This window comes from Mchenga conophoros, linkage group LG20, assembly GCF_057382185.1.
Source record: "Mchenga conophoros isolate Kocher_MC1m ecotype Shallow Benthic linkage group LG20, M_conophoros_male_GT1.1, whole genome shotgun sequence".
Classification (NCBI taxonomy): domain Eukaryota; kingdom Metazoa; phylum Chordata; class Actinopteri; order Cichliformes; family Cichlidae; genus Mchenga; species Mchenga conophoros.
Window position 1 is genome coordinate 13,883,417 of NC_140545.1, and position 17,812 is coordinate 13,901,228.

General features: G+C 38.5%; 1 protein-coding gene across 2 annotated transcripts in view; it reads right to left on the reverse strand.

The window, feature by feature from the left end:
* Positions 1-17,812, reverse strand: part of LOC146550501 (copine-9-like) — a 115,509-nt gene that overhangs the window by 8,777 nt on the left and 88,920 nt on the right. For both annotated transcript variants that reach the window (XM_085258679.1, XM_085258678.1), the window contains 8 exons: positions 16,955-17,008; positions 16,668-16,729; positions 16,188-16,234; positions 12,656-12,837; positions 10,881-11,008; positions 8,112-8,214; positions 7,479-7,536; positions 1,463-1,536 (listed from right to left, as the gene is read on the reverse strand). In XM_085258679.1, coding sequence (XP_085114805.1) covers positions 1,463-1,536; positions 7,479-7,536; positions 8,112-8,214; positions 10,881-11,008; positions 12,656-12,837; positions 16,188-16,234; positions 16,668-16,729; positions 16,955-17,008 — 708 coding nt within the window. The remainder of the gene's footprint in view (positions 1-1,462; positions 1,537-7,478; positions 7,537-8,111; positions 8,215-10,880; positions 11,009-12,655; positions 12,838-16,187; positions 16,235-16,667; positions 16,730-16,954; positions 17,009-17,812) is intronic.

Genomic DNA, 17,812 nt, shown 5'->3' on the forward strand with positions numbered 1-17,812 from the left:
AAGCACAGAATAACAAAATCACAAGTAGAAAGAAACAATTGATCAGATCGCTAACAGCAGACTATAAAGCAAGAATATAAAACCTTTCTTAAAATGAACACAAACTATGAACTCACAAACAACTGAAAAACCCTGAGTCACACACCCGGAACGCTTGATCCTTTTGCTTTACATAAGTAAATATCCAAACAGATTTAATACTGAGGCACATGCCTTTTATAAGTTGCGACTATTTAACACATCAACACATATATTAATATCACCACTTCATGAACGTCATTTTAACATCATTTTCATACATGACATTGATTGAAATGTTCATGTATTTCTTTATTTCTTCCTTCTTTTTGCTGCACCCTTTAGGTTTACCCCATGTGTCAGTCTTACTGCACACCTCACCACTGGCTCACTGTAACACACTTCTCTGCCACTCCTGACTTCCACCGTTCTTTTGTCAGCACCCTATCATACGTCTTCTTTAGATCCACAAAGACTTACTCGATGTCCTCCATCCATCCTCCTCGCTCTCATTTTCTTCAGTCATGCTCCTTAAAACACTCCTTCCATCTTTTCAACACACTTTCTTCACTTGTTAGCAAATTTCCTTCCGTATCCTTAATCACTCTAGCTTCCTGCACATCCTTTCAATGTCTCTGCCGAGCCAATCAATAGAACCCAGTTTAAGCCTTTTCCTTTGCCACTTCTCTCTTTGCTGTACATCTACCTTCTACCCTTTCTTCATCTCACTAACTATCCCAATTTTTATTTGCTATTTTCCTGTGCTTCTTCATTTGAACACTGAGCCTCCCTGTCCTCTATTTTTTGTCTCATTGTAGCATCTTTAACTTACAATATAAAGTGTCCTGAGGTATTAGTTGTTGTTATGAAAATTTGATTGACAGAAAAGAAAGGACCTTTTATGGCTTTAAGTCACTTTTTAATGTTTAAATTGAGAGTTTAGAATAACCACTGTTAATAAATGGTGAATTACAAGATAATTTAAATGTTGCAAATTTTTTTACAGTGAAAAAGAATGATTGATATATATATTAATATAAACCAGTCATTAGCAAAATTACATTTATAATTGATCCTTATGACATTAGTCTGTGTGATGAAATGTACCATAGCTGATGAGAAACAGTAAAAATTACAGTAATGCCTTTAAGCTTTGTAATCTATCTGTTAAAGGTTACCAAATGTTGTTTTTAGTCAAGGTTTTGCACTGACTGATCAGTGATAAGCAAAAGGCATGGATGAGAAACGTCGGCATTGTTATACAGTAAACTTGTGTAATACATATGGATACTGCATACTGTATGAGGCAGTCCCCAGTGAGTGTCTGAGTGTGTGCTATAAATGCAAGCCGTCCTCCACCGGGGGACATAAACGCCACGCTGATGTTGTTGACAGACACATGCTCAAGACTAACCCGAGGACTTAACCGAATTTCGAGGCGTACCTGAACAATGTCTCTCTCAGCAAGACGCCCTCTTGAGGATACTCTCACCTCATCTCCATCCAGCTCCTCCATAGCTAAAAGGAGAGAAAGAGGCAGAGCGTACATGACTCAACCAAAGGGGGAGAATATAAAGAAGGCACAACACGTTCTTTTGTATTTCACTGTATAATTGCTGAAGCAGAACAAAGCACAGAGGCTAAGAACGGGTACTCAGCGCAGAACTGTTAGAATATTTTATATAGCAAAAACCTCGAGCCAAATATGGAAATGAAAATAATAACTGAAACTAATTCCAGCCACTCAAGAGCGGGACTGAGTAGCTTAAGAATACAGAGCAGTGTTTAGAAGGCAAGTTCAATTACAACCAAACACAGAAGGAAATTTGGAAAAACTTTACAGTACAGCCCATGACTAAGGGCGTAATTCCCCAGTAATTAAATGGAATTGTAATGTGTTTTATATGAAATTACAACATTATCATATGTATGCATGTAATTTACAAGCATGCCTAAAGTCACTAGAATAAGGGGTGACAAGTCATGTTTTACACAAAAGATGAGTACTTACAAATACAGTAAACACATTTAAGTAGTACGTAAGTCATATTAAATATTGCATAGGTTCTTTTTGTTGGCACCCTATCATACGTTTTCTTTAGATCCACAAAGGCTCGCTGTCCTCCATCCATCCTCCTCGCTCTCATTTTCTTCAGTCAGTGCTCCTTAAAACACTCCTTCCATCTTTTCAACACACTTTCTTCACTTGTTAGCAAATTTCCTTCTGCATCCTTAATCACTCTAGCTTCCTGCACATGCTTTCAATGTCTCTGCTGAGCCAATCAATAGAACCCAGTTTAAGCCTTTTCCTTTGCCACCTCTCTCTTTGCTGTACATCTACTAAACTATGCTGTAACTGTAAGTACAGCATCATTTCCTGGTCATTTAATGGGAAACAAAATGTGTCAGGATACAGGTTGTATTGTGGAGTGACTTAACTTAGCCCAACGTCTGGATATTTTTACAGGAAATGAGACTGTAAGTATTTTTAAGTATAGCATAAATAAAAAAAGGCCCAACTGAATAATAGAAAATCAATCATGAATATCAACATAAAGAATATGGGGGCTTATACCCTTAGTCATGAGCCTTATTATAAAGTGCTACCTACTTTGCGCCAGGCTGGAGGTGCGACTTTTAAAGGCAATGAAAAATAGCACCTGCATAAAACTCCATATCTTCTATCTGACCAAGACAAAAAGGTAAGGTCGCTACGCACAACTTGAGGATGCAAATACATTTATACAGAATCTTAGGTAATAGGGGGCAAAACCTCCTGGCAAACAATGAAAGATCCTTGGCTGACCATTTTTTAAAAATACATAATTCTGATTTTTTAAATTGTTTCCAAATGGACGCTGTGCCAGTATCGGAGACATAACCTCACCGCCTGCTGGATGCCCTTTTTAAACATCCCCTCGATGTCACTGTTAGACTTTGAAGCAAAACTAAGCCTGTGCTTGAGAATTGCTTTATGATATCCTTTCATTCAATTCAATTTCAGTTGAGTTTTATTTCTATACTGACAGTTCAACAATTGTGTAAAGGTGCCAATAACAGAGAATGCCAGTGATTAGACAGTCCCTTTTGAACGGCTCTTGTTGGGAGCATAGAAATCCCTCTAAACAGGAAAAGACTTCCACCACAATCAAACCATCTGCTGCAACCACTTAGCAGGCAAAAAATATTGACATGCAATGAAAACACATGTAAGTGAAAGGAGGGCATTGGAGGAGAAAAGTTCAATGTATTACGTGTCTACCAGGAGCCTGAAGAAACTCTTGGAGCCACATTGTGGATTGGAGAATAATTATTAACCTATTGGGATAACTGCAGAAGGGACTTGACAGCCAAAATAACAAAGTTCAGGCCAATCCATTAATGACGTAACTAAAAATAATGGAAACATCAAAACTGGTTGTGCTACAATGATATAAAACGCACATTAGACAGAGAGTCGCTGTTGTTGTTGCATTTCCAGATAGGTTTGGGTGTAATATTACTAGAAAGATTTCAGGGACAGTCAAAGCAACACAGCAAACACTAACTTAAAATAAAACCTTGATTAATTGATTGACTTAGGCATCAGAAACCTCCCTATAAACCAATGAAAAACAGGAGAATATCAACAGAAAATGGCAGCTCTCCTTTAAAAGCGTTTTCTGTTCACTGTAACCGAAGGCACAGAAACAAAAGATGAATCAGGTTCAATCAGGATGAACAAAACAGAAAGAGAAACATAAGAAACTTGACAAAAACTGGCAAGCAAAGCAAAGGCTAAAGGCACACACTCATTAACACATCGTGCTCTGACAACCAAAATGGCCAAAGGCCTTGAAGTGCAACTTCAGTCAACCTATACAGGCTACCATCCACTGCAGGACTAAGATCTCAGCCAATGACATGAAAATCAGGACCTGGAAGTAGCATGATAAATGGTAAAAGTGCTGGGTCTTATATAGTGCATTTCTACTTTACCTGAGCAATCAAAGAACTTTACACAACGTGTCTCATTCACACATTCACTTTTTTCTATGTTTAAGTTTCTTCTATCTAACATTCACACACATTCACTGCAATGGATGGATCAGAGAACAACCTGGGGTTAGTGTCTCACTCAAGGATATTTAGCATGCAGACTGGAGCAGCCAGGAGTCAAATTAGCAGCCTTACAATTAGTAGATAACCTGCTCTACCTCTGGAGCTACAGCTACCAAAGCATGGTAAACATTAACCATCTATGTCCTCCTTACTTTCTTTTAAGGGAATATAACAGAAACTATAGTGATGTTGTCTCTATATAAATAAGAACAAACCAAGAAAATATTCACTGTATTACAATTAAGAACTTGATATCAACATTTCTAGTTGCTAAGTGGTTGTCATTGTGCAGCCAAATAACACCGTCTTCATAGCGTGTGCAGCAGCTAGCACATCCACACTCTGAGGTTCTATTAAATCAGTTTGACCTCGCGACCTCCCAGCACGCCTGAGTACTTTCACCACCAATCCCAGCATTTGATTCCTTAAACAAGTAGAAAATAATGGGCCGTCCAACATAATGAGGAGACTTTATGTTGTCACACCCTGTCGAGCAGTAACACACTCACACACGCAAACAGTTCCCACTGAAAAGTCATTCATTGATTTGTGGGCTGTAAGCTGCTTGCACACTTGAGTCCATTGACTTTCCTCAGCTATTTTCTCAGGAGGGGGCAGAAAGAGCTGGTGTACATAAAGAACCAATTATGACACAGCTGCTTTTCCTGTTCGAGTTCCATCAAGACAAGCAAAATTCAAGTGCTGTTTGTCAGATAAAACACCACATCTTTGTGCCTTTCCAAAGTCAGGCTCGTTGAATTTTATTAAATGTGTTTGGAGTTCAGATTTATTCTGTGCACGGTGCTTGTGGGAAGATCTTGCTCAGCTATATATACATATGCATACACATTTATACACTGCATACACATGCGCACATATGTACACATACAAACACGTGCTCAAACAAAATAAACAAAATCTCAGTGACTCAATCAACTTTTCCTACTCTGTTTTTTATGTGCATTTTGGTGATAAATATTAACGTTTACCTCAACAAATGCCTTCTTTGGAGTAAAGCCAAAGGTAAATATTATTTTCTCACTATTGGATACTTTGTTTTTGACATTACATATAAACAGAAAAACTGAAAAAATGGAGGCTGACATTACAAAGTCTGACTTTTTTGTTGTTTTGTTTCAAGAAAACCTAATCTAGTGTTATTAGTGGGGGTTTTTTTTATTTTTATTTTGCTTGTTTTGTGGAGACGCTCATAGGGCACGCACACAAAACACTGTTAAATATAATTAAATATAATTAGAGATTTGATCCTTACCTAGTGTTCTGGTCAAATTTGACCTGTTTTGACATTTGACACCAGCAAAAATTTTATTTCCCAACGCCTAACATACCTACGATTTGTCACGGCCCAAGGTGTCTCATAGTAATGCTAAAGGTACCCTTCCGCGTCCTTTTGAGGCGCTCCAGATTGTCCAATAGAATGCTGCTTGCAGTGGTAACACGCTTAAAAGAAATCTGTATCTGAGTGACTTCTAACCCCTAAGTGTTTGATTCAGATGTATTTCAATGTCTATTTATACACCCACATACAATTTACAAGCATACGTCATTCAAGCTGCAGCTCTACTGAACACAAGCTGCTATGGGTGCATCATAAAAAAGAGAGAGGAAGAAAAACACTGTGCATTGTCTTTTGTAGCTGAGGGTAAAAAAGTATTTTTCCAAGAGAGAGAAGGTAGAGAAAGAGTTATTTCCTGTTGCTGTAGCAGCAAATGTGCCAGAAAATGAGGGCTGCCAGTACCTTATCTTCAAGCTCAGGTCTGTGAAGGTAAGGTCTCTTTAGCTCATTATAAATGAGACCAAAGCTTGATTTGTAGTTCTCTTTTGAATCCTGCATTGAAATGCAGAATTGCTCTAGTATCACTAGTAAAACTGAGCTTATCATGTTGGACTTGGAGCTAACTAATATTGGACAATCATTACTTTCACTAATGCAAGAGTTAGAGAGAGACGACTTGAGAACTGCCTAAATCTATACACAGACTGAGAATAATAGGTTAAATCTTTGTATAACTGTACATATGCTTTTTCTTTTTCAAAGTTACACTACAGCAGAGAGGAGACCAGAAATAGAGACACAGACACATGACACACAGTAATAGCTACTGGAGAGATGTAGAAGAGGAACTGTTGAGGTCTAACTCCCCAGTGTTTCAACAGCCATGATCCCATACATTATGTATGTGTTAGTGAGTGTGCTGGTGCTTTCGGGATGTGTGCATATGAGGCTGAGAAGAAACAGCACCACCACTAGAATTAGCAGGACAACAAAAAAGACTGGGTGAAAGACTTTTAAAAGACGATGTGATTTCATAGGTGCAGGTCTTGCATCACGAACAGCTCTTCTAATCTCTTCAGATACCTACAGAATGGAGTCTTGTGTGTACTACCAGGCATCGTATCATTCAGCAGACCAAAACAATGACTGTTATGTCATTATCTGTAAGAAATGCTCAAAACAATAGCAGCACATAGAGTGCATGGAGTAAAGACAGCTCTATCAAACATGTTAAATAAAGCTGCTGTGGCTATCGCGAGTGGTATTTCTTTCACATGAGGCTTATGTTATGTAACGTTCCACACAGTGGCGAGGCCACTGATGATGTAGCTGATTACCAGTTGATGCAGATGATGGCATTATTAACAGTAGGTCTTAAAAACATGACAATGCAAAATTTGCAAATTAGTGTATGAGCGTAACGAGGTTAGCACTGAGATTTGGGACGCACAGGAGGCTAAACAGCTTTCTCAAGAAAATGCTGTCCAAAAGAAATGATAGAGTAACTGAAGTCCTTTGTCACATTATCTAACAAGTAACCCTCCAAAAAAACAACAAAAAAACCTATGAAATATTGGTCGGTAGGTAGAGCTTGCTGGCTGCCTCTCATTTTTTCACAATCTCTCAAATGTCATGGGGCTTTTATGGTGAGTCTGAAGCAATCGCACAAAAAGATAGGTGAGGAGCAAAGAGACAGGTTGATACAGATTTCAGTCAAAGGCTTATAACTGGTTGGGTTTTGCTTCTTTTTTCAGGCATCTTATAGTAAAGACAGACAGGAACTGTTGAGGAAGAGGAGAAGGGGAACGACATGCAGCAAATTACCAGGGCTCAGCTGCTGAGGGGCTGGTCATCTGTCACATAATGAGTGAGCATTCATCCACCTCTATGAGGCAAAAAAACTTCTTTGCAATTTTTATGGGCAAATTGAAAATGTGCATAAAAACATGGATGGAAAATCATCTACTGTGACATGGAAACAGGCAGGATAGGCCTTTTTTTCCACCTTCACATTTAGCCATAAAATAAATAATAGACCCTGTTAGTATACCCAAACACTTACCATCAAACTCAGCCGGCCCAACACCTACGATGATAATGGAAAGAGGGAGTGATGCCGCCTGTTCAGACAAAAGGAAAGATGATCCACATTAACTCATTAGATTTTTAAAGCCACGGGTGAGAAGCAGGAAATTAAATGTTGATTCACACTTGTTAAACGTTTTATCTTGTTTTGGGTGAGGCTATTAACCTGATGCAGCAGCCTACATTTTGTGATTTAAAGTAATGACCTGAGAAATTTACTTTGCACTGCGTGATGGGTAATTAGGATGAAGACAATAACAGAGAGCTTGCTTTTAATGCTCTACACTGTGTGCTTTGAGAAACCTCAGAACCCAACCAAACACTGCTTAAAAATTAATTTGATGGGTTACTGAAATTACTGACCTCTTCAAACACTACGTCAATAAAGATGAAAAAAACTCCCCTCTGTTCAAGAATAGCTTCACTTAGAGGCTCTTACCAAAGAATGCTAATCGTTTTTATCCAAACAATGTAAAAACATTATCTTCACCCCACATGCAGGAGAGTCAGTGGGGTCACAGAGGGCTGTTATTCATCAGTACGCCTGCAGCTTTAATTTTTAACACATGCATGCAAGGGAGTTGTATACATGTGGTGTTTGTTTACTCACATTGACCACAGCCTCTTTGGTCTGGACCATGTCAGATATCACTCCATCTGTGATCATCAACAGGACAAAGTACTGAGAGCCATCTGTAATCTCTGCTGCACAGCTGGGGAATGTGCATAGACAGACACACGGACACCCACGCACACACATAGACACACACATAGAAATACACAGGTTAAAGCTAATAATCTGTGCAAAGAAAACATAAGAAGGCCTGTCTGTTTTCGGGGCAATGAGCTGCAGACGAGACTGATTCAAGCTTTGTCAAAAAAGACAAAACAAAATTTATTGAGAGCTTATATAGAATTATTAATGCTCCTGTAGAACATTAATAAATAATAATCAAATAGTCAAATGCAAAAACAGACAATTATAAAGTACCAGAGTGAAAGTGATCGTTCTGTCATAAAACGTGTCATCCATTCTTTAAATTACTGCCATGTTGACTATTGCTGTTGGATACATGCTTGCCTTAGTCCCATAGGAAACTGCAGTTTCAAAATATAAATGCAAAATATAAATTCTTTTGAATTGAAATCATGAATTACACTAAACTTGAAAATGTCAGCTTCAGAAATTTCTTTTTACACATTTTGAACTGATAATAGATTTGAAAGTTTCAAACAGCTTGCCTGGACACAAAGACCACTTAAATGGCCCGTTTTCTACTTTCTGTTGTAGATGGTAAATGAACTGGTTTGGACTGATTTAGCACTTTTCTATCTGAGCACTCAAAGCGCTTTACACAACTTGTATATTCACCCATTCTACGCTGTTTCTAAGTGCTTCCTATCTAACATCCTCTTTCCTCACGCATTCATACTCCGATGGATGCAATGGAGAGAAACATGGGGGTCCTTTCCCAGGGATACTTTCCATAAAGACTGGAGCACACTGTGATCGAACCATCAACCTTCCAGTTAGTAGCTGACCTGCTCTACCAGCTGAGAAACAGAAAAAAGATTAATTTATATTATCCTGAGCCTCAATTCATCCTCTGTGTGAAATAAGGCATTTTAGCTTCTATTTTAATCTCTACTTTATTTATGTTAAAGTAGATGCTAATGTGGGACTAGGCTCTGTAGCGCTTACAAAGGGATACACTAATAAATAACTTTTTTTAATAACAAAAAAATAAATAAATGCTAAAGTTTTGCCGATACCTAATATGACCGATGTTTATGGTGGATAATGTTAGCAAAATATGCTTGACAATGACTACTATTTCTCTTACACAATCCTGCCTTGCTATAACACAATACAGACTTAAACTATATATAGTTACTGCAATAAAAAGTGGACTTCATATCTTTCACCCAGCATAGCGACCCATCCACTCACACCCTGAGCCAGAAACCTTTTAATAATAACAAGCACCCCAAAGTTAAAATCCTGCAACCGCACTTCTCATTTTTCCACTGCTCTTCATTCCCTGTCCATCATGGGAAATGATAACAAAACAAGAGTATGTACTCACATCGCTAAAGATCAACTTTAACTCGATATGAAGTCAAATGAGTTTCAAGCTGGATGTGTCTGCGTGTGTTTTTTACCTGCTGCTTGTGAATTTACTGTTAGAGGGAAGAATCTATCACCACTGACTTCCCTGTTTTGTGTTGATGAAAACAGTATAAATCTGTGTCAGTCAGTGTTTCTGTGCCTTTGTGTGTAATTGTGTGTGGGTGTGGTGTTAATAAATGGGATTGTAGCATACTGCTAGGATGATTTTGTGAGTATGTGAGTTTTTTATTTATACTCTCTTAGCACCACTTTAATGCCTTCTGCTGCTTGGCAGGTGGCATTCCAACACAGGGTGGGATATATAAATGACAACTGATCATTCAGTGCACGTAAGTTTTAACGTCCAACATTCTGTTCTGCTCGAACAACCAGAGCAAAAACATGCAATTTACTATGGCAGCAAAATCTTTTTCTTTCCCGTTTTTTTGTAACACATCTAGGAACCACTTCAGAAATAACGATGCAGGATATATATAACGGCTATTTGCACAAAGAATCTTAACCTTGAAATTCTGAAATACTAAAAAAAAAAGATTTACACATTTCCTGTGTCTCCAGTGCTTTTACTTTTTGAATGTGTTTAAGTGTCAAAGTCATAAAAAATATTGATACAAAGTGACAATATGTTTTTTTGTCATTTGTTTAGTCTTTGACTCCACTGTTATTGCCTTCATCAGATTTCAGATAACACCAGGATGATGTACAAACATCAGATTGATCAGTACTGGTACTTACTGAGGACATCAGAATACCAGATTTTCTTAATTCCCCTGCTCATTTCAACTTTAAAAAATGCCATGCTGCGCAAATTATACATGCGATGAACCAAATAGGTGTCCATAGAGCTACAAAGCCCAGGAGCCTAGACTTACTGTTTTTTGCAGCTTAATATAAGAGATTATAAAGATTTTTTTAATTATTATATATCCCTGTATAAAAAAATGATATTTAACTCCTCATCACAGCTGTCTCCTGTCTAAACTTCTGACCTCCAAACTTTCACAAACAGCATTGCACATATATATATAATCTTAATGCTACTCAAATTCATAGCTTTCTCCAGGATTTACAATTATTAAAAACTAATTTGATGTAACTACGCACACCTACTACTTAAAAATATAATATTTTACCGCATACATCCATCTTGTTTTTTTTTTCCACTGTTTTCACTGAGATTTGAATTTGAATGCTAATCAATAAAATCAAAATCAAATCAAAAAATCAAAATCAAATCTTCAAACTTACTTTGCTACTTTGTTGATAACAGGTGCAAAGTTAGTAGGTCCATACAGCTGCACCGCCCTCAGGCTCTGAAAATAAGTCTCCAGGACTCCCTCGATGCCCACACAGTTTGGATTATCATTGTCACCATTCTGCAACAAACAGCAGACATTGCCCTTATGAAGTATGCAGTGCACATATAGTGTATATTAAATATTGTACACAGGCTGGATATGCTGCTGTCAGCTTTGATAAAATCAAATCTATCTACATTTAACTGATTATAATCTGATTAGATTCATCACTGGGTGATGAAGCTCATTTAAAAAGAGAGTACACACATTTACAACCTGAGTCAGTTTCACTCTTTAAACTAAAAAACTGGCTACTTTCTCACATAGCTGCCCAGCTCCGGCACAAGCAGCAAGTATCCAGTTTTAAAGGTTTCAAAAACACATACAAATGTTAGGAAATGCACTCTGTCCTTGAAGCATTCATCAACATGAAACATGAGCACAGATAGATATTTTCTATTCAAAGTTTCCACATCATGTCACATTTTTAAAGAAACCAGAAGGACAAAAGAAACTTCTTTTTTTTTTTTTTTACTACCTGCAAGTCATTTTTGACCAGATTTGATGCCTGAGACTTGTGAAACTGGAGTCATGGCACTGCGTGTTATATTCTGCACATTCACCCTTTTTATCAGTGATGGAATATTTTAACTAACACTGGAGATGAGTTACATGTTATGTGGACATCAAAATACTACTCCTTTGTCACTACTACTTCACAACACTAACTATAATCACCCTGAAACCAACAGCAGATGGACCAGTGTTAAAGAGCTAGCAAATGTTAGCTAATCCGCTCTCATCATTTTTTGTAAATGTTTAAATGCTAACTACTTTCTTGTCCTTTTCCTTCCAAACAGTAATATTACACAGGAACATTCCAACCAGTAACATAGTAAATAATACATACAACAATCTGCACTTTTCTCCCATCCTGGCATATATGTAAACATCACCAGCACGCTGCTGTTTCAGTGGTTACAAGGTCCAAGAACTTCAGTTGTTCTTTTAGTTTTTTGACATATGATCCAAAAATGCATGGTTGGAAACAGATGGGAAACTGTCAGGTCTCTGTTCCCGTTATTAACCAGTTTTAACCAGCGTGACGAAAGGCATATGGATAAAAATGCCAAATGTTAAATCACTTTGATCAGCCAGATTCCCCTTGCCAACTTTTTATATGTGGTGATTGCATTCACTGCAGTGTCTTTGGGGGAAAAAAAACATTTTTTAATGGAAAGGACTGTTGCCCTTGTGGTCTTCAAACTGAAAGAGCTAAAACACTCTGGATCATAAGAAGTGAGATCAGTTAAATGCAAAAAACATTGTTACAGAAAGAAAACAATAGAATCAAAGAAAAATTAATGCATTTTTTTTAAGTAGTAGTTATTTCTAAGAAGTTTTCCTATTTTTAAAAAAAAAAATCCTGCAGTTGTCCTGTCTGTTGAAGCACTTCTGTAAGACCGCAGCAATCAATACTTTCACAGCACAGGTAGGTACTTCAGCTTCATAGCCACTGATTTTTTATTGGTTTGTCCCCTCGGGAGGGAGCCGGGAGGAAGTGGAGCGGATCCTGAGAGATTCCTGCTGGCAGGCAGATGAGCCAACTTCTCAACTTGTACAAACAGCTGGTGTCACGGCCGCATCTTCTAGTCCAGCACACCCTGCCACAGATGAACTGTGCATATTTGCCTTCTACATTTAAACTGTGCGTGTGTTTCTTACCAGCGGGAACGCGTGGGAGATTTTGCCATCGGGGGGCAGCTTAGCACCGAAGCCATAGGCAGGAAAGAGCTTATCGCTGTCGTAGTCCTGGATAATTTCTCCCACTGCTTTCAGTGCCATGGCATATGCATTCATTTGGTACGGACTCATATAATGGAGGGAGGTGGGCTGGGATGGGTTACCTTAGAAGAGGAAACACACATGCACACAGAGCACAATGTGAAGTGAACAGTGCCTCCTTCTCTCTGGTTTGTTTTCATCTGCAAAATACAAGCAACACTAAATCACCAGTGGAAAACTATGAGATGATCAATGCCAAGAAAATACCATATGTTTCATCTCCTTCTTTCAGGTTTTCCCGATGCAGCAAACAGAGACAGGCTATGGCTGTGATGAATTATGTAAAGACTTGTGGGTGTACCAGTAAAATCTGATAGTTGCAGGGAAAGAAGACACTTTTTATCTCTGGAAAATCAAAGACTCACGGAAACAGGATTTTGTATGGGGAATTAAGGAGTTTATGCAATCATGCTAAATGTCTTAAGAAAATGCATTGGTATTGCTAGCGCTGTAATTATTGCACACATATAAAGATCGCAGAATGTGACTAAAAGACAGCTCTCTCTTTGCCCCCTTGGGATAAGGTGGTTTGGACTCTCTCTTCCATTCTAAAAAGAGTGCCCTGCTTTTAAAGGGGATGAAGGGGAGGGGTATGGGGGGCTGATTTGATTATCCACGACAGATGCCTGCTCCCCACACACCCACTGATAATGTATTCCCCCTAATCCCATCAAGCTCCCAACTGCGCTGCAGGTGCACCTCTGGCCATGAAAATACCAGACACATTCACCATTCCCTGTGCACGTTGCACGGTTGACTGCACGTTCCATCATGTGAAAATAAGAGCCTTAATGTAACAATCTATCCAGCACCCACCATCAAGAAGTTGAGTATACCTGCCAATGAAAGGTGAAGGGTCAAATTATATTAGGGAAAGAAATACCTTTGCTGTGTCTAACAGCAGAAAGCACAGTTTCAGACAGAGGAGACTGCAGTTAGGAGAAAACACGAGGTGATATAACTGAATAGCATGCTAATTAAGTAGCATAAAGGCACATTTCTCATATATCATTTCCCCAGCAAGAGCCAATCAAGCTTCGTGCTGAATCCAGACTTCTGTTAAATACAGCTGATTTGCACATTTACCACCACTTCCAGCTTAATGCTTTTAAACTAAACTGTTTTAAGCTTGTACAGTTTTGTCAAGAGCACCTGGAGTAGAATATATTTTTGATTGAAGCATGGGAATCTCCACAATGCTCACACCAAAAGAACAGACAGTGTAAAAATGCTTTTTAACATCGTCACAAATAAATCCACGTATGTCTGTTTGTCTGTTCTTCTCATCTTTTTACCTGTCCATCTGATCTACCTCAAACTTGGCAGATCAATTGCGAGGGACTACATAGTTTGATTAAAAGTAATAGTGAGTGTTCGGAAGGTTACTTTTATAATGTATTCCACTACAGATTACAGAATACATGCCCCAAAATGTATTTTGTAACGTATTCAGTTACGTTACTCAATGACAGTAACATATTCTGAATACTTTGGATTACTTAATATGTTATCAAGCTTTTTATAACTACATGAATGTACTATTGCTGTGTGATTTATTACTATTACTGAAGGTTACTCGCCATACCAATACCAACTAGATTTTTAAATCTTAATATAATATTAATATTAATATAATATTAATATAATCTTAACATAAATGAGTAACAGTAGGTATATAAAACAGGTCCGCGGCTGCGAACCGTAGTAAAGGGACCTCTGGCGGGTTCCGTGTGGGGCTCATAGCCGAAAACTAGCTTTACTTTGTTGTCTGGGTCAACTTTGCTAGCGAGAGACAGAGAGAGGCGTTGAAAGGCTGCTCCAACTGAACTTATTGTTTTGGAGGAAAACACGAACACAGTGTACAGTCGAGTCTTAATAGCTTACTTACAACTGGACTATACTGCCCACGAGGCTAAATTCTTTAGGGCTATGCCTGTAACACTCTGCCTATTGCCTTCATATTAAATCATTTTTTGAACAATAATTAAAAAAAATATTTCGTCACCTCATTGTGCAAGTAGAGGTGACATGGGCCGCAAGGTTGAGCATTAGAGCCTCTTAATGTATGTTTTGTTTGGGTTTCCACCGGCGTGGAATTACCAAAAATAGAGAGGGGACAGCCTAACATATGAAACAGGAAAAGACCGCCGTGTAATCCCTGTATTTCAAGAAAGTAACTGTATTCTGAGTACCACCTTTTTAAACGGCAACTGTAACGGAATACAGTTACTCATATTTTGTATTTTAAACACGTAACAGCGGTACACGTATTCTGTTACTCCCCAACACCGGTAATAGTTTTATATTTTGATAACATGAGCCCCTATAGGACAGCACTTAATGACAGTGGGAAGGAAGACCTCTGTCAGAAGACTTATGGAGGGTTAGCCATCTGCCACAAGTGATGGGGAGGAAGGGAAAGAGAAGCATAAAGCACAAACAGGACAAAAACAAGTTTAAGACATGCAAAGGTAATATATATAAGTGTATGGGGAGTGAATGGAGGGGGAATGGATGCTTACTGGATTGTGGGAAGCCTCCATTCAGCTTTAGCCTGTAGCAGCAGGACCATTAAGGGATGGTTAACGGTCACCTGATCCAGCCCTCACTATAAACTTGATTAACAAGTACAGTTTAAAGCCTTATTGCTGTCTCCTAAACCCAAACTGGAAGCTGTTTCCACTCGACTTCTGGAAACTCCAGGAATCGCAAGTCTGTACTCAGAGAGTGCACGTTGTCCCACCTAGAGTACCAAAGGCTTTCTTAGCATCTGTTTAAGACAGGATGCTTCTCATTTTGACGATATTGTGCAGATAAAAGAAGGCAGTCATAGTTCTTTGTTAAATATGGAAGTTAAAGGACATGTCCTAGCCAAAACGGACTCCAAGGTTCCTGGGAGTAGTGCTGGAGGTGAAGGTAATACCATACAATATAAGTAAGTTCATATTATTATTAAAAAACAATAATAATGCTATTATGCAGTAATATTTGCAGTTAGGAAGCTAAATTGAGTGGGTGATTAGATTTGGTTAACGTAAGGAATCGAATCCAGTAGAAACAGCTGACCTGCGCCAAACTACAGATTAGCAGCACATCATAACCAAAGCAAAACAGACTGTAGTCACAACATACTGTGAAGTATTGCTTTGCAAATGCTCACATGAGCTTTTGAGCATACCAACAAGGGCAAAACCAAAATATTAAGAATAAGTTCATACCATGTACCCTACATTAGTTTTGCTTGCTAGCATGCTAATAGGTGCTACTTAATAGGTGTAAGTGCAGAGGAGTATTTTCCTGGGAAAACCAAAGAATGGCACAAACATTGTATTAAATTTTTTTGGTAGGTCAAAAAAAAGTAATATGTGCACACATCACAATAAAGCAAAATGGTTGTGAGGCAGTGACTTACCATTAGACGCGGTGAAGTCTATCGCCACAGTGAAATTGAGTTGTGTTCTGTGGTAAATAAAATAAAAAGAAACATGAAAGAGTAACACGCACTTTAGCCCACTTGACAAACACTCTACAAACCCTTCGAACACACAACTCTACCAACACGACAAGCTGTAACTCGGTCTCAGTAACTAGCTAATTAGAATGGAAGGACAATATTCCCTTCACCATCTTGAAGCGCTAATTAGATAAAACAAATAGAGCTGCTAATTAAAAGTGAATGAACTGAATAAATTAGTTATTTACAAATAAGATTTGCAAACACCGACTTCCTCAAAGCTTCACCCTTTCAAAGCCAATATGAGCTCAGTGTGGTGCTCAGCATGATGCTTTTGGGAAACATAATCTTGAGAGATACTGGCACAAAGACACAAACCCTCAAAATGGTGGCTGTTGACACTCACTGTGAGCGCGGGCTAATTATTATTCTACTCACCCTCCTCGGATGAAATCCACAAAGGTATACTCAGACTCCACTTTGAAGGACAGCAGTGTTACCTGGCAAACACACACATACCAAAACGCATACAGAGCGATAAACAGAACAGGACGGTGGGAGAGGGACCAGGGCCAGGCAAAAAAACTAAACAGGTGGCCAGCCAGTGAAAAGAAGCAGATGTAAGAGGTGATGATACCTATACTACTATATGATTCAATAAGACATCAGTAAATAGCAATACAGAGGAAATGACAGGCAGTTATGGGTGACGTGGGTGCACTCACAGTTCCAGAATTGATGTATTTCTTTTTTTTGCCTTTCTTCTTGGGATTTAAAACCTGCCCGTGACAGAAAGCGCACATTAGTGATGATGAGTGCCTCCATAAAACCACCTTATAGCTTAAAATGAAGTGCAAAAATGAACATGAATAATTCAGCAGATTGCTGATAATGGTGGCAGCCTACAAATCGATCTGATGTGTGTATAGAGAATTGAGAGAACATCCGTGTGCACGTCCGTCACTATAAAGCTCATCAAAGAGCTTTCTGTTTTTTTCTCTCCTTCAGACCACGTGGTTTTCCAGTAATTATGTTGCAACATTACTATTAATTTGTTTGGCTGGAACAAAGTACATCTTTACTGAGGAGATTTGAATAAGCTGGGGGCAATAATAGATTTGTCAGTTCAGTGTGCGCTTGTTGATTTTTCCAGCAAAATAATGCAACACATTTATTGGTTTCTATTTTATTTGTGAGTGTGTGTGTGTGTGTGTGTGTGTGTGTGTGTGTGTGTGTGTGTGTGTGTGTGTGTGTGTGTGTGTGTGTGTAATGACTGATATTATTTATTTCATGGCGTATACTGGTGTAATGTTAACAGTGCATCCCATGGCTGATTAAAATCTGCTTGTCTGGACTTCATCACCTTTGACAGGAGCCACAGAGTCTCCACTGTGTTTTACAGTCAGCTACAGAAATCGAATTTCCCAGAGGAACCCACCCGAGGGATTAATAAAGTTCTATCTAATTCTAGACACTCAGTGCTGCATCTCTCTACTGACCTCTTTCATGAATATTCACAACAACTTGAAGTGAAACTTTTAAATTTGGATGGTGTTACCACTGATTTTCAGCCCAGTTCTTGT